This window comes from Peromyscus maniculatus, chromosome X (assembly GCF_049852395.1).
Source record: "Peromyscus maniculatus bairdii isolate BWxNUB_F1_BW_parent chromosome X, HU_Pman_BW_mat_3.1, whole genome shotgun sequence".
NCBI lineage: Eukaryota > Metazoa > Chordata > Mammalia > Rodentia > Cricetidae > Peromyscus > Peromyscus maniculatus.
The window spans coordinates 18,850,914-18,873,993 of NC_134875.1; the positions used below are offsets into that span (position 1 = coordinate 18,850,914).

The following is a 23,080-nucleotide window of genomic DNA, read 5'->3' on the forward strand; positions in this document are numbered from 1 at the left end:
TTAATGACTATATTTATTATTAAATATTATTTTAAAAACAGTTTTTAAATGTAAATATATTTTGATTATATTCTCTCCTTCCCCCAAGTTCTCTCCCCCTCCCTACCCATCCGACTTTAAGTTCTTTCTCAAAAAAGAACCCCCTAAACCTAGAAAACAAAATACAGCAACACCCAAAAAGAACAAAACGAACCCATCAAACTATGACCAAATAAAAGCGCACATACACACATAAAAGCCTGTGGAGTCCATTATCTGTTGGTCAGGGAAATGGGAAATTTTACCTCAATAACAATACCTATTATGTTGTTACTTAATATATAATGTGTTATAAACTATCTTAAAAATCTATGGTGTTTGTCTAAATACTGCTGTTTACAATGCCTATGTATATATGTGTATGCATACATTAAAACATCATATTGCCTACCATAAATATGTATAATTTTGCTTGTCAATTAAAATGAAAAGATAATAGTAAACTCAAATGTTATGTGCAAAATAGTCAGTCGTGTAATATGATAAGTTAAGAATTAAGAAAATATACCAGAATTTAGGATATCAGTACTTCCAGTAATTAGGTGATTAAGAAATTTTCTGGGGCTGGAGAAATAGCTCAGCAGTTGAGTGAACACTACTTTTGCAGAGGACCCTAGTTCAGATGCCAGCATCCACGTCGGCCAGCTCACAACTGACTGCCTGTAGCTCCAGTCAGCTCCAGAGGAATCCAAAGCCTCTGGCCTCCTCCAACACCAACATACTCATGTGTGCATACTCTCTCACACACTCTATCTCATATAGGCACATCACTAAAAAGAAAATCATCTCAAAAGATAAGAATAAATAAATAAAATTTCTTTTGATCAATAGTTCCATGAATTTTAACACAGGTGTGAATTCATATAATTACCACCATAGTGAAGATATAAGACAAGTCCATCACACACACACACACACACACACACACACACACACACACACACACACACACACACATACACACACATACACAGACACACACACTTCTACCTTGTTGTCCTTTTGTGGTCATATGTTCATCTCACCTCATCCATGGCAGCATCCATTCTCCTCTCATACTGTTTTTATTATTTATTTTTAATTATTTTATTTTTTGAGATTATAATATAATTACATCATTTTTGTCCTTCCCTCTTCCCTCCAAACCCTCCCATATACCCCTTCTAGATCTCTTTCACTCATGGCCTCTTTTTTCATTAATGTTGTTACATACATATATGCATATGCTGATACTGTTTTTAAATGTATTCCTTTGATAGGACACTCATCCGGATCATCAGGACATTCTGAAAGCAATCATAGCATTCAAAACCCTCATGGTAGGTGACACTCTCAGATTGTCATACTCCATTTTGTATACTTTGTTGCTGAAAGAATGATTTGTGTGTAGCATTTCTTTCCTTAAGCAAAGGTCCTCAGGATGGAAACAATAAGCTCCGTGATTGTTACATTTGCTTTTGTTCTCTGCAAATCATGCTCACCTATGAAAGGTTGCCAGACTGAGGGTATAAAGCAATCACATTTGAAAGTCTTGGCCACATTAAGCATTGATGTGTAGGTGGGGGGTTTCCTTTTTTTCTTTGTCTTTACCCCCACTGCTCACCCTATGTCTATATAACTTGTCATTCACTGATTGTCATCAAGACTGGATTTCACTATTTATGCCAAAATAGGTGAATTTGTTCTTTGCATATGAAAAAGTAATCCTTCATAAAAGGGAAAACATAGTGTACTAAAATGAAATTGCTTACTATAGATAGGTAGCAGAGGTAGCTATAATCTTATATCTTTGAGCATCAACATTAGCCTGTCTCCTTGAACCCACTGATGAAAAACCTTTTCATGCCATTTCAGAAGGGAAAAAAACCTTTATTTTGAGTAATGAGTTAAATTTAGATATATTTGACATTTCTAAAGTATTCTGTGGGATTTGGACCAATGTTTAGCTTTTGATCCTTGCTAGAAGGTTACTGGATAGCATTCACCATTACTTCACTTTTATTGCTTTTGAAAGATAAGTAACTGATATGTCAGTGCTTAAAGGGAAAGCTGATAAATTTGCACCCGTCGTCAGGCAAAAGTAGTCAAAATACCCGCAGTTTTACATGGCTCCACTTCATAGAACAGCTCACTCAAACCCATGGATGGCATTGGCATTTGTTGTAATTTGTGTCTCTTTTCTTCATTCTTATGTGAATGAACATAAAAGGCCTTTGAAGAAACAGGTTAGCAAACAGCACAACAAATTCAAGAGTCAGCCAGGCATGGTAGGGGGTGCTTATACACCACACTTGGGAGACAGAGACAGAGGGCCCAGTTCAAAGTCAGAGCCTCAGTTACCTCCTGAGTTTGAGGCCAGCCTGGGCTGCACAAGACTGTCTGAACAAACAAAAACTAAAGTATGCCCCCCACAAGAAAAAGCAGGTGCGACTCTTTTTTGTCATATTATAAAACTTACTTTGATGGTGGTAATATATTTACTACAAATACATATGCTTTCAAAGTCTGTATAATGTATTTATTTCTAAAAGTCTTAGTTAAATGATGCAACAGATTTTTATAGAAAAAAAATTACTTCCAAAAAGTATCATACATTTATGTGGACAAAGTAGCATAAGGAAACATTTGCTTAGACTTGTATTCATTTTGGAATGAGTACTGTTAAATTACTCTAAGATAACTTTCCTCTTCTGAAACAGGTTTTATATCTCTCTATATTTCATACCCCACATAGTATTGGCAGACTGTTTCTTGATTTGAATTTCCAATTTAATCATCATGAAATACACTTGTATCTGTTTTCCCCAATCCCTTCAGGACTAAGAATAAGCTAAGTATTTTACAAGGTACTGTTGCTCCCTAAACAAAGTGAGGACAGTGCATGTGTTCATGATAAACTCAAATTTTCTATGGCATAAAATCATAGATTCTTTTGCCGTTCTCTGTTTTCAAAACTCTAAGAGTAATTTTTGTTTTTCTTATCATCAAGTTGGTACCTTGTTGGAGAGTGAGCATACAATTATTTTGTAATTAAAGCCCATGGTAGCTAAGGTCTGTTTGCTATCGTGACTCTACTTGATGGGATTCTGCTTCTGGTATCTCCAAACTCTTCATGGGGAGGGAGCAATAAGCCCCTTCTTGCCACTTTATCTTGATTCCTTGGCAAAATGGAAGCTGTCACCCCTTCTTGTAACATTGAGGGGCTCAAAGCTAGGTAGTGTATTTGTTTGTCTGGCAGGAGCGTGGATGGCCATAGAATTCAGTAAGCAATGAAGAGATCCAGTGAGAAGCAAGGAGTCAAAAGCCGTACCTTATTTTGAACTTGTTTTGGGGCTGAGAACTTTCCCTATCTGTCTCACCTGAATCCCTATTTCATCATGTTCTGTTTCGCATCTGTAGGGGCAGTGCCAAGATCTGAGAAAGAGAAAACAACTGGAATTGCAGATCCTTTCAGAACCTATTCAGGCATGGGAAGGAGATGATATTAAGACCCTGGGAAATGTCATCTTTATGTCACAAGTAATGGTGCAGTATGGAACCTGTGAGGTAAGTTCTCAGCATTGCTTCTTTCAGTTTTCATACTTCCCTTCCTTTATTGGTCCTTCTGTCAAGGTGAACTGGGGTAGAGGCAGAGGGAATGGAAAATAATGGGTAACTTTGAGACACATTTAGATGGTAATATCAACAGAATGGGGTGGCTTACGGGATACAGAAAATGACAGATACAGTTTAGACTTGCTAACTAGGTATCTGCATGTAGATGTCCTGTTAATGTACTATGGAAATGAGGATGAGAGGTCAGCATTAAAGAGAGATTTATCTGTCTCTAAAAAATGTACCTTTCTAAGAAGTACATATCCAAAGAGAAGCACAGAGGTGGAAGATGGATTATTTCTTTTAGGAAGAGGCCAGGGTAGGAGAGAAAGGTTGATCATGTCACCTAATATGATTTATTGAGTGTTAGCATTGTGTTAGCCCTCTCAATAAACACCTTCCTATACTCTCTGATGTGCTTGTGGCAGAGATTCATTACTTCGAGTTAATAAGCAATCTTATTGAAAATGCAGATACCCTGGGGAAGGTTAATGCAGTGAGGGTAACTATTAGTCATTCATATCTTTGGGATAAAATCCTTGGGTGAAAGGAGGAAGAACCATCATGGGACTCAATGGGGGACACAAATAGGAAAATAGAATAGAATTGAGGATTGTGGTGTCATTGAAATCCCTGGAGGAATACTAGAAAGTGACCGGCAAGCTGAGTGCTATGGAAGGTTCAGAGGTCGAGGAGTGTGAGGACAAAAAAGAAGCCATTGGCTTTTGCTAGAAGGCAGTTATTGATGACTTTGAGAAAGAGGTGGGGATGCAGTTAGGGAGCAATCAATGGAGAGAAAATGAAGGCAGCGTGTAATTTGGCAATAAAATGTCAAGAAATGAGATATTATGAATGAGTAGTCACACGGGGTGAGAAAGGTTCTGAAGATAGCAATGAGCAGGAGAGGCTGCTGAAGAAGGGCAATGTCTGTGGAAGGAAAACTAGGCAAGAGAAAGATTGGAGAGAATAATGGTTGTTCCAACAGTTAGTTCTGATGGTTTACTCTATTCAAGTGGGAAGAAGAGTGAGGAGATAGCCATGAGGATTATTGTGTCAAATGATTTTTTTTTTGGTTTTTTAAGACAGGGTTTCTCTGTGTAGCCGTGCTGGCTGTCCTGTAACTCGCTCTGTAGAGCAGGTTGGCCTCGAACTCCCAGAGATCCACTTGCCTCTGTCTCAAGATGGATTTTTTTTTTGTATCTACTAATTGTGACTCTGTTAAGGGGATCAGAGCAGCCCTCACATATCAAGTTACTTTAGTGCAATCAAAAACTGTAGTTGACAAAAATGCATTATAATAATCTTAAAAGAGCTGAAAGAGAAAATTTCTTTTCATTTATAAGCAGTTTATACATTTGTTTGTTTGTTTGTGCATGCACATCTGTGTGCCAAAGCACACATGTGGAGGTCAGAAGATACCTGGTAGAGGTTGGTTCTCTCCTTCTACCACATAGGTCCTGGGGATCAAACTCAGGTCTTCAAATCATCTATCAGACTTGCTGTCAGACAAATTTTATCCAGTGAGTCATCTCAGTGGTCCCATAAAGGAATTTTAGTTTGTTTGTCATGAAGAAATGATAAAAGTTTAAGATAGTAGATATGCTAATAACTTGGATTTGGTCATTACACAAAGTATACATGAATTGAAATTCCACATTGTTTCTTATCAATGTGTACAAATATGTTATGTGCCAATCAAAAAATAACCCTATGAAATTGGGCTGAAGATGAAGAGGACAGTGGATTTAGTATACACAAGGCTCTCTGTTGTGTTTCCAATATCATACACAGAGCCCAAATAACCCACACCAATTTTTAAATGTATTGATGTCTTTGTCTTACATGCCATACAGTAACTACCTCTCTCTGTGTAGATGTGTGTGTTGACTTGTCTATATATGTGTATTTTGGGGGAGGCCAGAGGTGACAATAAATGTCGTCCTCTGTTACATTCCAATTTTGTTTCTTATTGATCCTGGAGCTTACCGATTTTTGTCTAGACTGGATCACCGATAAACCCCCTCGATCCACTTGACTATGACCCTGCAGCATTCAGTACTTTAGATGCTTGCTGCTATGCTCTGCAAATATACAATTGCTGGGAATCCTAACCCAGGCCGTCATACTTGAGCAGCAGGTACTTTAGCCACTGGGCCCATAATCCTCCTAGTATTAATGATTAGAAATAATTTAATGACTGGGAATATTAGCAGATGATAAATTTCTTTTTTATTGATAAAAGTTTTCATTTATTTTTCATCCTGATCGCAGTTTCCCCTCCCTCCTCTCCTCCCAGTCCCTCTCCCCAGCCCCCTTTATCCTCCCCCCACTCCTCCTCTGTTCAGAAAGGAGCAGACCTCCCATGGGTGTCAATAAACCATGGCACATCAAATTGAGGCAGGGCCTAGCTCCTCCCCCTGCATCAAGGCTAGACAAGACAACCCAGCATGGGGAATAGGTTCCCAAAAGCCAGCTCAAGTGCCAGGGACAGGTCCTGATCCCACTGCTAGGAGCCTACAAACAGACCAAGCTACACAACTGTCACCCACATGCAGAGGGCCTAGGTTGGCCCGCCGCAGGCTCTTTTGCTGTCAGTCCAGAGTCTGTGAGCTCCCATAAGCTCAGGCCAACTGTAGCAGACCATAAATTTCTTTCTTTTTTTTTTTTTTTTTTGGTTTTTTTTTTTTGGTTTTTCGAGACAGGGTTTCTCTGCGTAGCTTTGCGCCTTTCCTGGAGCTCACTTGGTAGCCCAGGCTGGCCTCGAACTCACAGAGATCCGCCTGGCTCTGCCTCCCGAGTGCTGGGATTAAAGGCGTGCGCCACCACCGCCCGGCCATAAATTTCTTATCTGCTAAAAGTTGATTCATTTTGCTACTATTCAAAATAAAGTTATATTTTAGTTTGGGGAACTTTGAGAGACTTACTTTGTGTCTGGAACTAGCATGTCACATTGGTCCAAAATCTGTGTGGGTTCTTACTTTCACAGACTCGGAAATAATGTACATACGTGTTGGCACTTTTGAGTTGGCTATCATTTTACAACTCACTGCCAATGCTAGATCGATGACTATGTAAGGCTTGTATTTTGAAGCAGTGCTTTCAGAAGGTCTTAACAAAAGCAGTTCAATTTCTGTTCTCCCTTTCATGATTTTTATTCTACTTCAGGAAAAAGAAGAACGATATTTCATGCTGTTTTCAAATGTCTTGATAATGTTGTCTGCAAGTCCTCGGATGAGTGGCTTTATCTATCAGGCGAGTAGTTCCATATAACACAAATTAGCAAAGGCCAGATGAAAACAGGCTTCTGCTCACATAGATGCATGATGGCATTGGAAGTCCAAGTCAGCAGAGGCACAATGTTCTAACCCTTCACTATAATGAAACTGCTTGTAAGAACAGATGTTCTTGAGATCAAAGACCTTTGTAGTCATATAATCCTGCCCTGGCTATCTGCTGTTCTGTTTATGAGCTAGGTTTCCAGTTGCATAAATAGAGATCTAAATCTATAATTGGATAAATTAGTAATAACAGTTTACAGACCCATATCGTTACTGCTGAAAACCGCAAAGCTGGGACTTGATCCTGGGATTATCATATTATAGCCATGTTATACTATTTGGGCAGTAAGATGCCAGCCCTTAAATGCCATATGCAATGAAACCTCTCTCAGGCTGTTCCTCAAATGTAGATTATTATGCTATGATTCTCTATGGTCCTGGCCATTACTCCTTTTCATAAAATGTGAGCCTTTGCTTTTCAATTCATATGAAAATACATCAGAAACGCAACTGTTTTGTAAATCATGAGCTTAGGGTTTGAGATGTATTAGCCAAATACACATTTCTCCCTTGCTTTCTTGTCTAATTAAAATCTAGACTAGGGAAGCATTATATATTTTTAGACTAGTTAAATATGTGACTTCAGTGAGGATCAAAAGTAGGAGAGAAATATGTGCAATCATAGAATTAATAAGAATGTTCTTTTCTCTGCTAGGGAAAAATACCACTAGCGGGGATGGTGGTGGCTAGATTAGATGAAATTGAAGGGAATGAGCACGCATTTGAAATCACAGGTAGGTCATTTTCTCCTTTTCATGGGGCTGCTTCAAATCCTTTTTGGAATAAAGTGGCATTTAAATAAGTAAATGCTATTACTTCCTCCTGTATAGTCAGGCCATAAGCAGGTTTTCCAGGGATATGGCACAGCCCATTCCATCTCCAGGACAACTAGAGTAGACTGCTAAAGCAGTGAAGCTCGCTTGTCAGTTAATAGCCTCGGCTTCGCCATTACTTTCCATCTTCTCCTGTAAGAGCCAGAGAATAACAAAATGGACTGACCTTCTCTGTCATGTGGTCTGTGGTGGCCAAGAAGCCAAAGGTGTGGACTTTTGTCACCTATCTTATCAGCCTATAAACTAGCAAGGCATGGTTTTGTTCTAAGAAGCCAGAAAGCTTTCTATACAAATTGAGCCCAATCTTCATAATTCTCCCTGACAGTTTAGGCTGCTGTCCCCTTTGCTGGGGCCTCTGTGAGTGACTTGTAATGGCTGTACTGCTACATGGAAGACACAGTGGTGAAGACAGTGTTAATGTCCCTAGACCTTATCAAACCCCGTACTCACCAATAAGGAGCCCAAGATTTGGTATTTGCCTAAAGATTTTTCATCTGGTTTTAATTACGTGTTGTTCCACCTTGGACACTGGGCAAACCAATATTCTTACAATATTCTTAGATTGTGCTATGGACTAGATGGCCAGTTAGTACAGGTAAGGTTTTAGATTACAAGTGTGTTTATTGTGAGGTTTTACTCTATGTCTAAGATTCTGCAAAGTGGTGCAAATCAAGGGCATTATTAGAAATAAAAAAGACTAATCATTTTATCACAACTTCTCTGTTCCTAATGTTAAAGTTTGAAAGGGTTATTTCATGGAGAGGAAGATGCCTGAAAATAGATGCCCAACTGGAGAGTGTTTGTGAGTAAGACAGATCCTTGCATTTTCTTCCTAAATGTTCCTAATTGCGTTATACAGGTAATGTGGTAGAGAGAACTGTGGTCTATTGCAACAATAGCCAGGACTTCCAGGAATGGCTGGAGCAGCTGAACAGATTGACCAGAGGACCAGCCTCTTGCAGTTCATTATCTAAGACCTCATCATCATCATGTAGTGCTCATTCTGTAAGTATTTCATTGGGATTACTGAAGCATTGGGATTATTGAAGTATTGGGATTACTGAAGTATTAGGATTGTTGAAGTATTGGGATTACTGAAGTATTGGGATTGTTGAAGTTTTTGTCAGACTCTGCCTGCTAAAGACTTCTGAAAATCAGCAGCAAGCATGCCCTTTGACTTTGGGTGGTCTCTGTAGATTTTGAAGTACAGTTAAACCTCACTAATTCTGATTTCTCATCATTGTGAAGCCCATTGAAATTAGTAAAACATTTCAGTTAAATATGTGTGATTTTGGTCAGCAGTCTTAATGTACTCCCGCTAACTGCTAATCAAGTGTTTCCCACCAGAGGACCTTCTAAGAGATTTTAATGATCAACAAGACTTATTTGTTTCATAACTGTTATTCTCACCTTAATCATATGCTAAGTCAAAGCAAGTAGTTCACTTCTCTGAATGCTTAAACATCTTCATGTAATCTCATTCATGCTTTCACATCTGCTCAGTAACATTCATGAAAGGTAAATGTTTAGCATCGTCATCTGAGTTCTCAGAAATCTAGAATTTGTGGAGTTGGAATCAATGAGATTTTACTGTACTTGCTGGGTGAAATGGAAGCTTTCCTCTGTTGTCTGTTAACGCTCAAACCTGCAATGCCAGTAGCCCTATTTTGAGTGCTGTGTTGTGGTGGTGGAACACAGGCTTTGGCATCCAATCTGGGTTTAAATCTTGTCTTTGCCAGTTTCTAGCCAGTCACTTCACTTCTCTGAGTCTGTTGTTGTTTACTCTGATGAAGGAGCCCACTTAAGAATCTAATTGAGTACGAAACACATTACTGAAACTCCAATGGTTTCTGCTGTTCCACTTTCCTCCCTTACAGAGGAAACATTTCTGCCTTAAATGGAATTGCAAAAAAGAGGACAGGATCATGGAACACTGAGTCCATTTTGTGCTGTTACCTAGAGACCCCATAACCTTGTTTAGAAACTGTTAGTTTTCCCACTGGACACTCACGATTCCATCTTCCCCCTTTCTTGTCGGGCTTTGCTGATCCAATGAAGCTATTGTCATTCTCTCACTGTGTGGTACCAGGTCGGGTTCAGATGGCAGATTGCCAGCATCTCATGAGACATTTTCCCAGTCTTTTAGCTCTACTGGACAGCCCCGAGGACCCTTGGAGCCTCCTCAAATTATAAAACCGTGGAGTTTAAGTTGCCTACGACCTGCACCTCCACTTAGACCATCAGCAGCACTAGGTTATAAAGAGGTAATTTTGCTACATATGGTATAAAATGCTTCTGACAGCTAATTTTGGAGCTTATTGCACATAGTACAGTGAGAATATGCTAGAATTTGTGATAGGATACATATATGTATATATGTATGTATATGTATATATACATATATATATATATATATCAGTTCTGAATTGCTAGATTCAGAGATTGTTTCTTAAGTTTCCATTTCCCTGTTCTCCATCTACAGACATTGATGGAACTGAACAGTTCAAGTGCACTGCCTGTTTCCCTAGTCTATTCCTTAAGTGCCTCTGTTGTCTCTCTACACGGTGACACTAATTCTTTACATTAGTTAACTATGTACACACATCTCAAACAAGAAACACTTCATTGAAAGCTGCATTTCCAATCAAACTCTGCATTGTGTAGCATGTTGATCAATGAAACCCAATGAGATTGAGTCATGTGTCTCAACTATGAAATCACTGTTTGCCATAGTGAGGAGAGAAGAATATAATGAAAGAAATGTCTTTTTACAGACAGACTTCTCAGTAGCAGCACAGGGTATTTGATATTTGCCTAGTGTGCTGCCAAGATGTACCGTGACCAGAGTGTCTGGTCCTTTGCTTTAGAAGTGCACTCAAGGCACATCAGTCACTACCCCCATAACTACATAAGTGTTACCTTTCTACCCAGTGAGGTTTTCCCCCTCTTACTTATTTCTAATTATTTCATATTTCAGGAAAGATGCTCATTTATTAATAACTGCTCTTAAGGTCTTGTTGTATGAAGAGTAAGTTGCTGACAGTTATGAAATGAACCTTACAGTTTTGATGTAAAGGCCACATAGAATTCTGTCCCATGTGTTTTGATCCTGGAGACTTTGCTCGGATTGGAGTGTATTTTGATTTGAGCAACCATGCTTCTGCTCCAATTAATTGTTGTCTCCATCGCTCAGTGCAATGAAATAGTACAATATATAGATACTGCAGGATTTTTTTTAACCCTTTCAACTGACATGATAGGAGACATGACTCGAGCATTTTTTTTTCAAGTTAACTCTATTCAGAATTTAGGCAGGAAGTGGTCCCACAGATTTGCTTTGAAACTGACCTGCGACCATTCACCTTTCTTTGATTACTTAAACCAGGAGTGCCACTTCATAGTAACCTAGTCCCCTTTTTAATAGTGGACATTTTGCAACTGTCAGTTACTAAATTCATACTAAGGTGAGCTCTGAAGGGTAAAGTTGACTTAATCCTTCACATAACTAATCTATTAAAAACTAAGGCATGATCTCTTTGTTTCTGCTGGGGGAAGAGAGTTATTAATATATTCTTGCTATGTGCTGTGCATTTCGGTGATTTCTCAGCATTTGTAATTCTGCACAGAACTGGTTTCTTTGGACTTTTGCATGAAGATATTGCATCTGAAACTAATGTGGGAAATGTGATGATATTCTCTCCATGTAATTTATGATAACACTAACATTTCGAATGTTGTTTTAGAATTATTGATAAATGGATTTGGTCATTATAACCATCGACCTCTCACGCTCATCTTCTCTTTCTTTACATATTCATTTTAGAGGATGTCTTATATCTTAAAGGTAAGGGTAGAACAGTGACATCTTAATGTTGTTGTGCTGTAACCTTTGATGAATGAAGCTTTCCTTTATGCTTGTTTTGTCCCTTGCTATAATTGGTGGCTAAAATGTGAAGATGCAATTCTGACATGTAAGTACTTTCTTCAAAAGCAGGCTTGTGTTTGATACATGTAAAATGTCACTTTATATATCACGCCTTTAAAATGCTCATTTTTCTATGTTTTTAATGCTAGCTTTTCCTCTTTTTTTTAAAGCACGTGTGGTTTTTCATGTTTGTCTCTTTTCAAGTCTAAGTGGACCATTGTGGCTAAGTGAATGCAATTCAATTATTGGTTTCATATATATTAAAGTACTAATTATTATTCATGTATTAGATAGGTAGATAGGTAGGTACATACATACATTCATATATATGTACATAGATGATGGACAATATGTAATATCAAGATAATATCTTGGGATTGTAAGTATAAGATTATGAGTCCAATCTGTTTACTTTCATATTAACATTGATCTGTTTTTTTTAATTATTAGTTATACATATGGCAAAACCCAAATTCACTAGTTTTCATCTCCATTGTTACTAATTAAAAGTGTGGCTTTGGCTGTATATAACCCAAAGTTATTTATCAGGAAACCCTTCACAAAATTCTCCTCTCTGAGAAAATAACTCAGTCTGGCCACCTTAATTTTCCCATTTAACTGCTAGGAGTTATAGTTTTCTTTGTGGGACTGCTTTTAAACAAAATTTACTCAAATAGTTTTAAACTCTGATACAAGGTATAACTGTTCTAGCAGCAGTTACATTGTTTACTTAATTCCCTTCAAACTCTCCGTGGGGAACATCAGCCAAGTTAGGAATGCTGGTACCCTTCTGAGGTTGAAATCTCATCACTCTTGCTGCAGATGGTACCCTAAAGGCACTGGCCCTCCTGCACACTCTGCATCTTTCTTCATTCTTCTTCTCGTTCCTGTGGCAACTGAGAGTGGACTGTCATTGCCTATGCTTTGTTGAACCTTTCCAAGTTAATTGAAGCCATTTTATTATGTGTAATCGAAAATTCTGACACTTTCCTAACGGATGCTATCACGATGAGAGATGCATTCGGATTCATTTTATTGGCTCTATTTTCACTTGTATTTGGGAGAGAACGTTAATTCATGGAGAAACCGTTATCCTTACAGGAATCTAGTAAGAGCCCCAAAACAATGAAGAAGTTTCTTCACAAAAGAAAGACGGAGAGAAAAGCATCTGAGGAAGAATACGTGATTAGGAAAAGTATGTTTTGTACTTTTGCCAACTTATTTACGGGTGAACTAACAGGAGACTTTTTTTAAAGCAGATACTTAGAGCAGTTTGTTCTTGGCATCATCTGTTGTAAAAATACATGGAAAATTTGGTCACTTGTAAGACTTCTGAATAAGCTGTCCCCTGCTGCACTTCCTGCCGACTCTGACAAACGTCAGTCTGTGTCATTTTCATGCTGCAGAACACTGTACCCCACCTGGTTTCCATTCCCCAGTGGGGCCCATTTGCTATGGACACATTTTTCCCCTCTAGGTTTCTGATGCCTGGGATATTCTTCTGAACAAGTAGACTAAATGGACTTGAGGACAGAAATCCTTCTGGCTCTCTAATGCTCAAAGATGCTCTCAGTTGGCGAAGGAGTCAGTCTGCTGACATCTGGAAAGAGCGCTTTATCTAGAGGACTGATAAAGTCAGTTAGTCAACTGATATGCTTGTATTTGGCTCTAAAATTGTGAACAAGGAGTCAGTGTTGCAGCAGCACTGCCTGTACCAGTTGCAAGTCTAGCTTAGATGAATCTCTGCTGTGGCTAGGGACATAGTTCAGTTCATTGAGTACTTGCCTAGCAAGCACAGAGCCCAAAATTTGATCCCTAGCACTACATAAACCAGGCATGGGTAGTATGTGCCTGTAAACCCTTGGAAGGTGGAGGTTCGGAGAATCCCAACTTCAAGTTTATCCTCAGCTATATAACAAGTTAGAGGTCAGCCTGGGTTACACAAGACCCTGTCATATTATAATAATATAATATTATAATAAAAATAATATAATGTTATATACAAAGTAAATCTTTGCTGAAATCCAGCTCCTGCAAACCCATCCCCACCCACAACTAAAGTTATTAGTGCAACATTGTCATCTGAGCATTTAAAGACTGAGTTGGGTGGGAGAGACTCAATGATATACTGGCTGGTTGAGAAGATGGGTGGGGTTAATAGGGAAAAGCTCTTAAAGAAGGTAAGCCTTGACATTTAATTACCAGGAAGACTTTGGTGTTCTGGGTGAGTGCTGAAGCCAACACCAAAGCCATGATTTTAGCCTTCAAGAGATGACTAACAGAACCCCCACTAATTTAGAGTTCTGAACTTCAGGAGCAGCCTCCTCCCCTGAGTACTGACCCAGAGCTCTCCCAGTGACACTGTTGGTGTCACTCTTTTGTCTCATGAGGCTTGAACAAATTTCTGCCTGCCTTTCAGAAACACTGCGAATCCTTGGCAGTGATGGGCACAGCATCATGTTGAGTGTCCAGGGTCATATATCTATGAGAAGTCATTACTGATTAAATTCGGCAGGTACAGCTGCTCTGGAAGAGGATGCTCAGATTCTTAAGGTGATCGAAGCCTACTGCACCAGCGCCAGTTTTCAACAAGGTAATGGCTCCAGTAGAATTCCCCATATTGCATGCACTAATGAATGGGGTTTGTTCTTTGCTGCTCACCGTCTCTTAGGGGGAATAAAAGAGCATCAGTGCAGATCAGTTGCAGGCTGTGGAAAGCATGAGACTCAGTGCAGAGCAGAGGCGCAGGACTGAACCTTTCAGATAAGGCTCTTTCAGCTACTAGGTGCTTTGTTTACGCACCGTTTCTTTTGACCCAGAGAGACAATGATATGCAAGAGGGAAGAAGTTGGAGGCGATAGAAACGAAAAGGATTTTTAAAAAGTCACTTTCTTTTGATCTACTCAGATACCTTCACCAGCACTAGTTAGGAATTAAAGAGCCCAGAGAGTTCCTGTGTCTGCAAACTGATGCTAATCTCATCTTATAGGCAGAATTGGAAAGGAAGTCAAAATACTATCTTTCATCAGCTATGTATTGAAGTGAACAATGCTTCACCAGGCTTAGGTTTCAAAGGTGCTCTAAAAAATCTAGAAATGTAGTTGCACAGCTAAGGCTCTTCAAAATGAACAAAATGTCTCAAGGAGCTGTTAGGTGGTGGCATTTCCCTAAACAGCTTTTCACTCTGAAAGCTGGGTGATGCCTTCTAGTGAGTGAGTCCTTGTGCTTTTTCCAGTCCAAGTCACATAGATTATATATTTTGTTTCCTATCATCATATACATATAGGACACCCTTTAGAAAGTTTCCCATATCTGCATCAGGACCAAATGTCCTAGCGTGCTATATTTTTCACAGCTATTGACCAGCTGCTTACTTGGTATGAGAGGCGTTTCTTAGGAGACTACCTTGACACACTCTTTGAAGGTAGCACATCTCACAGGCTGTCACAAGAGGAGAGCATTTGACATGGAAATCAATACATTTCACCATGAACAGGGACACTGCACCACAGACGTAGTCTGGCTATAGCTTCTGGCATGCTTGGTCCTAATAGAAAGATTTTATGAGCTGGGAGAGGAAAGAGAGAAGTTTTTATTGTGAAAGCTAGGATGGAAGTGGGAATGAGGAGACACTGTAAGAGCATCCCTCATACAAAATCCAGCCATACCTTACCTCTGTACCATTTGTTTTCCTAGATGTAGAGCCCATTCAAGTAATTAGAGGTGAAAGCTCAGGCATGTAACTGGCCTAAAGAGGCACAGTTTTGTTCCTACCCTCCCTTGTACATGTGGGAAGTATTGAATGCCAACATTTCAGCATCACAGTGGCCCTCTATTTCATCCCAGTCAAATATCCTGTTTCCCTAGAACTGACTGCTCTTGGCTTTCTGTATTCATTCATTCATCCATCCATTTCTCTTCTGCATACTAATTCAATACTTATGAAGAGCTAGTCACTGAACATTGAAGCATCTCACCTCTGGGAGAGATCAAATAAAAGCAGTGAATGCATACACCTCTGAAGGATGTTGTTCTAAAACAGAACAGGCCCAGTGACCCAGGCAGACCGAAGACGAATTCCTTGAGCCCAGAGAGGAAGGCTCTAGACTGAGCTGTGGAGAAGTTGAAACTACCTGTCACCTCCTCTGCCCCAGGCTGTCGAGACAGTGTGGGCAGAGAGCAATGAAGATACTTGCGTTTTGTTGCTGAGATGATAATCTCCCATCTCCACTGTACCCATGGCCAAAAATAGCTTGAAGTCACTCCATATTTCCCTAGAGGACTTCAAAAAGAATGAATGGTGCTTCTGAAGCCCTTTTAGCATGTTGTAGCCCAGGGTAGTGCTACTCTCAGCCCAATCTTTACTGAAATAAAGAATACCGATCATGGGATGTGGTGTGTGAGTCCTGGAGGAAGGCAGAGACAGGGTGACCACTGGTCAGTTCTTTTGCTCTAGGGGGGTCTTAGCACATCATTTCCCCCACCTTGAAGATCAAATGACATCATTTGGCCATTTAGAGTTCTCTCTGTCAGGAAAATTGAAGAGTGGCATAATTTTCCTCTGAGTGCGGGGGTGTGAAGAAAGCTGCTGCTCTAACCTCAGTGGAACGCACTAGGACCCGACAGCCTCTCTGGCCGTTTTCACTTACAGGTACTCGGAAGGATTCTGTACCGCAAGTTCTACTCCCTGAGGAAGAGAAACTCATTATTGAAGAAACCAGAAGTAACGGGCAGACCATCATTGAAGAAAAGTGAGTAGAGAAAGTGACCCCTTTCTTTCTTCCTTCCTTCCTTCCTTCCTTCCTTCCTTCCTTCCTTCCTTCCTTCCTTCCTTTCTTTCTTTCTTTCTTTCTTTCTTTCTTTCTTTCTTTCAAACCTACGTGTGTTTATTAGTGTTGGAGAGGTTTTGCTTATTGTTTTTTAGTAACCCTTTCTTAACATGTCTGGGGCCTGAAAGGAGGTATGGCAGTTTGTCTTAGAGCGTCTGTTGCTGTGATCAAACACCAGAACCAGAACAACTTGGACAAGAGAAGTGGTTCTTTCAGCTTACAAGTCTCAGGTCACACTCCATCAGTGAGGGAAGTCAGGGCAGGAACTCACACAGAGCAGAATTCTGGAGGCAGGAGCTGGTGAGGAGGCCATGGAGGAACGCTGCTTATTGGCTTGCTCCTCAAAGCTTGCTCAGACTGATTTCTTATAGAACCTAGGACCACCAGCCCACAGATAGCCACACCCACCATGGGCTAGGCCTTTCCACATTGCACAATAATTAAGAAAAATGCCCTACAGACTTGTCCACAGGCCAGTCTGGTGGGGACATCTCCTCAGTTGAAGCTTCCTCTTCCAAAACGCCTACAGCTATGCCAAGCTGACATAAAACTAGCCAGCACACAAGTCCTTCCTTGAAGGGCCCCTCCTTCTCTTCCCTCTCCATTCTCCTTCTTCCTTCTCATCCTCATCCTTCTCTTCCCCTTTCTCCACAAAAAGGGCCTTCTCTCTTGAGCATATAGTTGGGAGCCCCAAGAGGGCAGGAAGAAGGGTGACAGAAGCCGAGGGCTAGAAGCCTTCTGCTCCCCTGTGGAGGAAGCAGCTTCCCAGCACCAGAGATCTCCACATAGTGTGTCCGGAGTTATCCGGGAAGACCTTAACACGCATCTACCTGCCCACAGCATTGCTACTCACATCTTTTCAGTCAGGAGCCGCTTTTCTCATAGTTGACCTCTTGTAAAGTTCTAAAGTAATCTGGTGGGAAAAGCATCACTTTCAAAGATGAAGAAAATAAGTTTCTGGGAAACCATGCCTATGGCCTACCTTTCACAGTTGTGAGTATGACTTACATGGGGTGGGGTCAGGTTAAATACCTTCAAGCTCATAAAGAAGCATGGAGTAGCCAAGAAACTCACTCCTTTATACTTGAGTCATTTTGGAAGTCAGGCCTGAATTTGCATAGGTCAGCACCTCTCACAGTGCTTGGCACTGTGGATGTGTTTTCACACCTGCTGTATAGTAAAGCACTTAGGCTCAAGAGAACAGACCAAAGTCCCAGTTCTGCTCTCAATTTGCTATGTATTGCCAGTGTCATCCTGGGCTAGTTCTTCCATCTCTCCAGATTTGCTTTCATCATCTGCAAAATGGGAATGATAGAAATATTTTCTGAGCTGTTATGTGATCAAATATAGTAATTATAAAGGTTAGCACTCAAAAATTACTAGCAGGTATACTAATTTTTGTTATTAAGAACATTATTATTGGTATAGTAATCACAATAGCCATGGGAAGGCTTCAAGGAATGTAGTATTATCTCTATTTTACATGTAAAGAAAGCAGTGGCCAAGACGAGAAGGAAACTGAAGAAGGGCAGAGTAATAGTAAGTGGAAGGATCAAAAGTAAAACCTAGGGCCTGAAGAGATGGCTCAGCAGTTATGAGCACCAGCTGATCTTTCAGAGGACCCAGTTTAGTTCACAAGACTTATGTTGAGCAGCTCACAACTGCTTGTAACTCCAGCTCCAGGAAATCTGGCACCCTCTTCTGTCCTCCTTGAGTACCTGCACTCATGTGCACATAAACATGCACATCAATAATAAAAATTAAACTTAAAATATCCCCAACTAAAACCTAGATTTGTAAATTCCTTGACTAGAAATAGTTGGGGGACAAAGAATTCCATAACTATCCAGGGAACTTTGCCATTTAAAAAATTTATTATTTTTAACGTCTTGATTCTCTGTCGTGTGAGGTTAGCTAAATGGGAAGGGTAACACCATGACATGGCTATTGTAGTATACACAAGCTCTTGTGATACCTCTCATTATATAGTAAGTAATATTTACTCCTACTCTAAAGCTACAGCAGTCAAACCTGAAGATGGGAATCTTAAAAAAATTGAACTCACAGGAGCAGAGGATAGAACAATGGCTTCCAGAGGCTTGGAGGGGGGTAGAAAAAATAGGTGATGTTGGTTAAAAAAAAAAAAACTCCACAAAGTTCAATTCTATAAGATGATAAATAGGTTTTAGTCTATCTAATAAGCAGTGGAATGACTAAAGTTAATAATAATGTCTTTTATTCTTGACATTTACTAAGAGCATAGACCTTCTCAAAAGACACAGACACTCACAAATAGATACAACTACATCTTATGATGGCTGTGTTAATAGTTTCATTTGGGGGCGTCATTTCATAAGACAAACACACCAAAGCATCATGTTGTATACTCTAAATATATACAGTTTTTATTTGTCAGGTATATCCTCAAAGACAAATTTTATGGCCACTATCTGTTGTTTTCTGGTTACTCAAGCTGGAATTGATTGGAGAAGGAAATGGATAGTGTAGAAATGGTGGTCTAACATGGTTTTGAAGTGGGCATGTGTGGTGAGTTTTTCTCCTATGAAGAGAGAGAATGTGGACCACTCAGAGCAGGGATATTCTCCATCAGCTAGAAACCCCACTGATTTCCATATCTGTATTTATAGAGAGAGTTATGTGTTGCTTATTTATCAGCACTTCAGTGCCAGCAATTCATTTCTGAATTTTCTCTGTATGTTTCAGGAGCCTTGTTGATACTGTTTATGCCTTGAAGGATGAGGTCAAAGAACTGAAGCAGGTAACGCATTGTCAAAGTTATCTTCTCAGGTAACAGAATTGCTCTGTCTTCTTGGCCACCAGCTGGAAGCTGGTGTCAGGTCGAGTCCAGGAGCAAGGTACTGGGGGAGAATTTGCGTTTTCTTTGTGTTACCAGGTGGTAACATTTCTTTAATCATGTGGCCTTGAATTTCTGAGGCTTACTATTTAGATGTATGCAGCAGAGTCCCAAGCATAGATACTACCTTCTCATTCCCTCACATCTTAAAAAATGTAAGCAAGCCCAGGTGTGGGAGTGCCTGCCTGTAATCCTAGCCACTAGGAAGGTTGAGGCAAGGAGATCATGGACTTGCTAGTCTGGGCTGTATAGCAAGGTCTTGTCATGGAAACAAAGAAAGGAAGGGAATAATGAAGGTGAGATGGAAGGAGAGAAAAGAGAACTGTCTTTGGTGGTTTGTGAATTTATTGGTGATGTGATCGATCCTTCGCTCTGTGATATGCACTCTACCTATGTGATGACTCTGATTGTACCTTGTGACAAGGAGGAGGATAAGGAAGAGGAGAGTCAAGAGCTTGGAGGAGCACTTGTGTAATTCTTAGCAAATTCTGGATGGGGCATGGTGAAGTCCTGAACTGAGCCATTAGGAGTAGAGCAAGTGTAAAGAGACATGATACAGTTGGGATTTACAGCATATGATGGCACCATGCTGGGATTAAGAGACAACAGACAGTAGAGAAGCTTCTCCCCTGGAGATCTAATTTGATACAGATTCAGAAGCCCTGGAAGAGGTTTGGGGTGATGGGGGAGGTGATACTAAGTTCCCTTTAGAACATAGTAAGTTTAAAGTGCTTATCATCTTTCTAAATTGACCTGCCTCACTGGCATTGTCCTGTGAGTTTGGTACTCAGAAGGTGAAGCTGGCACCAGAGATATTTGGGAAGCCTTTTAATGCACACTTGCATTGATAGAGAAGTGACCTTAAACAAAAGGGTTTGGAACCAGGGCAGATTCCGTCTTAGGGAGAACTTGCATCTAAGTGAAGGGTGTAGGAGGCTGCTCACACACAGGCAGAAAATCAAGACACAGCCTAGGCTCAGAATATGTAGTCAGAGTCAAGGATGCCGTGAGGAGGAGGAGGAGGAGGAGGAGGAGGAGGAGGAGGAGGAGGAGGAGGAGGAGGAACCTGGGAAAGTCTGCCTTGGCTCAGTGATCAACATTTCTTTTCCCTTCTAGGAGAATAAGAGAATGAAGCAATGCCTGGAAGAAGAATTGAAGTCGAGGAAGGACCTAGAAAAACTGGTCCGGAAGCTGTTGAAGCAAACAGATGAGTGCATTCGAGCTGAATCCAGCAGCAAGAGCCCCATCCTCCCATAACCATCACTGTGCCGTTGAGCACTGAGCACAGGGCCTTCAGCACTTGCTGAGTTGGCCAGCTGAATGATTTGACTGTGCACTTCAGCTTTTGCTGTGTTGGGATCTTTCTTTCTTTTCTCTCTCTCTCTCTCTCTCTCTCTCTCTCTCTCTCTCTCTCTCTCTCTCTCTCTCTCTCTCTCTCTCTCTCCTGCCCACCTCTGTTTGCTTGAGTGTTTGTTACTTGGTTATCAATTGATTGATATTTGTCTTAACAGGGGAAACAGCCTGGGGTGGTGATAAAATGGCCCCAATATTTTGCTATGCCCAACAGCCCTTCACTACCTAATTTGCTGAAGACAAAGCTTCTCAGGCTATGTCTAGAGTAGGTGAAAATGGACACCTTTGCCCTTTCCTGGACTCTCACATGGCCCCCTCAATCCTTTACAAATGATTTCCCTGTGTTGTCTGTAAAGACCAAGAGCAGTGTCGTGCCCTGCTTCCTTTTGTGCTGGTGTCCATTTCAAGTCAGCGGAGTTGGAACTCCAACTGTCCATACCAGCACCAAGTCCATCAGCAAACTGCTTCAGGCAATCCCCCTCAGCAGCAGGGCAAAGCAGCTATTCCTAGTGCACTGTAGCTTGACAGCCCAGCCTTCTGCCTCTGTGTGAGTTTTCTACCTCCCCCTCCCCCACGCTTTTAACCAGCCATAGCAAGGGGTGTGTGAACTAGTGTGGATGTGCTTCGCTTATTTTGTCAGTTACTACGAGCAGTGACTTTCCCTTGAATATTCAAACTACAGCCTTTTCATCTGTCTAAACAACCTGGGGGACAAGATCCCGTGCCCTAGTATACGCTTTCCATCCCATCTCATCAAGCTCTGGTTTGTGCAGTGAGCAATTGGAATCATCATTGGTCTCTTTGGAGTAGGCCTTGAATATGATGAACCAGTTTGTATATCCTGAGTGAAAGGGCCCCTCTACTAGCTGTTCTGCTTTCTAGTGATGCTGATTGTCTGAAACTAGATTGCACAAGTTGTTTATAATGTCAAACTATTGACCCTGTAAGGAGTTGAGAAATCTGAACTGTGAGAAAGCAGATTTAGAAGAGAGCCCCAGGAGAACACTGTACGCCTAAATTCAACACAAGTCAAAATGGACCAAGGCTGCAGGATGGAGCAGCGCAGCTCCTGCCTACCTCCTCAGATGACAGGGCAATTGGGCCAGATGGCAAAGTCGCTTTAAAGAGAGACAGAAAACGAATGAAGTCTATATGTATATTTGATGGGTGCCCTGTAAGTGCTGGTTCAAAACCAAACCTGAGTCCTGAAATCTTGTTGAGGAGCCCTTTTGCTTTCTGGTATGGAAGCTCTCACAGTTTCCATAATTTCATGGTACAGGGCTATTGTCTCCTGCTACATGGATGACATTATAGCACCCACAGAAAATGGAGAATTCCTGAAGTCCAACCCCAGACAATTGCACAAAGCCATCCTGGCAGCTTTAGTGATGGTTTCTGAGAATGGCTGTCCCGTTTCTATGAGACATCTTTCATGTAAAAATTTAAAATAAGAAACAACAATAGCAACCCAGATGTTCACATGTGTCCTGCCTGTGCTTAGTCAATAGTTTGCAATAAATGCAAATTTTACACTTTAGTGATTACCAAATAATTTAGTTGATTACTTAGGACATTGAAAGGTCTCTAAAAGGATGTGTACATATGCATGTTTGGGGACTTTGCCCTTCTGAGGAGAGGCCCTTGGTACTTGGGATAATGAAACTCGTGCAGTGGGCTGCCCTCGCTTACACACTAAATAGTATAAAGGAAATGAAGCCATGTTAACCCGACAGCCGTGTCTCCATAGTTATGTTGTTTACAGTGCTCTACAAATGGGTTCCTGTTCCTCTGTAATTAAACTGCTGCCCTTAGAGGCCTTTCAGTTTCTTCTCTGTCTTGTCCCTTCTTACAGGAACTCAAATTTTCTAAACTTGTTTTTATTTTAAAGACTTTTAAAATGGACATTTTCAATAAACAAGAATAAACAGTGCTTTATAAATAAGATCATTTGTTTATTTTTTCTACTGATTGATGTTCAGGAAGTTATCTTTTTAAGTGTCATTTTATTTCAGCTGACAAATACGAATTGCATGTTGGTGACAACAGTGTGAGCTTTCAATCCATACATATATCATGCTATCTATGGTCATAGGCTAATATAACATATCATTTATTACCTCAAATATTACCATATCTATAGTGAGAACATTTAAAAATCCTTGCTTTTAACTCTTTTGAAATATACAAATAGTATTAACTATAGTCACTGTATTGTGCACAGATGAATTCTTCATATTCCACTGAAACTTTGTCTTCCTTGATCAAAATAATGCCCTCTCTCTTTCCACACCCAG

General features: G+C 40.4%; 1 protein-coding gene across 8 annotated transcripts in view; it reads left to right on the forward strand.

Moving 5' to 3' along the window:
• Arhgef6 (Rac/Cdc42 guanine nucleotide exchange factor 6) overlaps nt 1-22,728 on the forward strand; it is a 123,461-nt gene extending 100,733 nt beyond the window's left edge. For 4 of the 8 annotated variants that reach the window (XM_006991970.4, XM_015985589.3, XM_015985590.3 and 1 more), the window contains 12 exons: nt 1,299-1,358; nt 3,439-3,585; nt 6,799-6,885; nt 7,627-7,705; nt 8,664-8,809; nt 9,943-10,068; nt 11,628-11,648; nt 12,831-12,924; nt 14,245-14,322; nt 16,381-16,480; nt 19,283-19,337; nt 20,550-22,728. In XM_006991970.4, coding sequence (XP_006992032.2) covers nt 1,299-1,358; nt 3,439-3,585; nt 6,799-6,885; nt 7,627-7,705; nt 8,664-8,809; nt 9,943-10,068; nt 11,628-11,648; nt 12,831-12,924; nt 14,245-14,322; nt 16,381-16,480; nt 19,283-19,337; nt 20,550-20,690 — 1,134 coding nt within the window. In that variant the 3' untranslated portion in view covers nt 20,691-22,728. The remainder of the gene's footprint in view (nt 1-1,298; nt 1,359-3,438; nt 3,586-6,798; nt 6,886-7,626; nt 7,706-8,663; nt 8,810-9,942; nt 10,069-11,627; nt 11,649-12,830; nt 12,925-14,244; nt 14,323-16,380; nt 16,481-19,282; nt 19,338-20,549) is intronic. The other 4 variants (XM_076562217.1, XM_076562220.1, XM_076562215.1 and 1 more) reach the window with 3 other exon arrangements.
• Nucleotides 22,729-23,080: the final 352 nt, after the last annotated feature.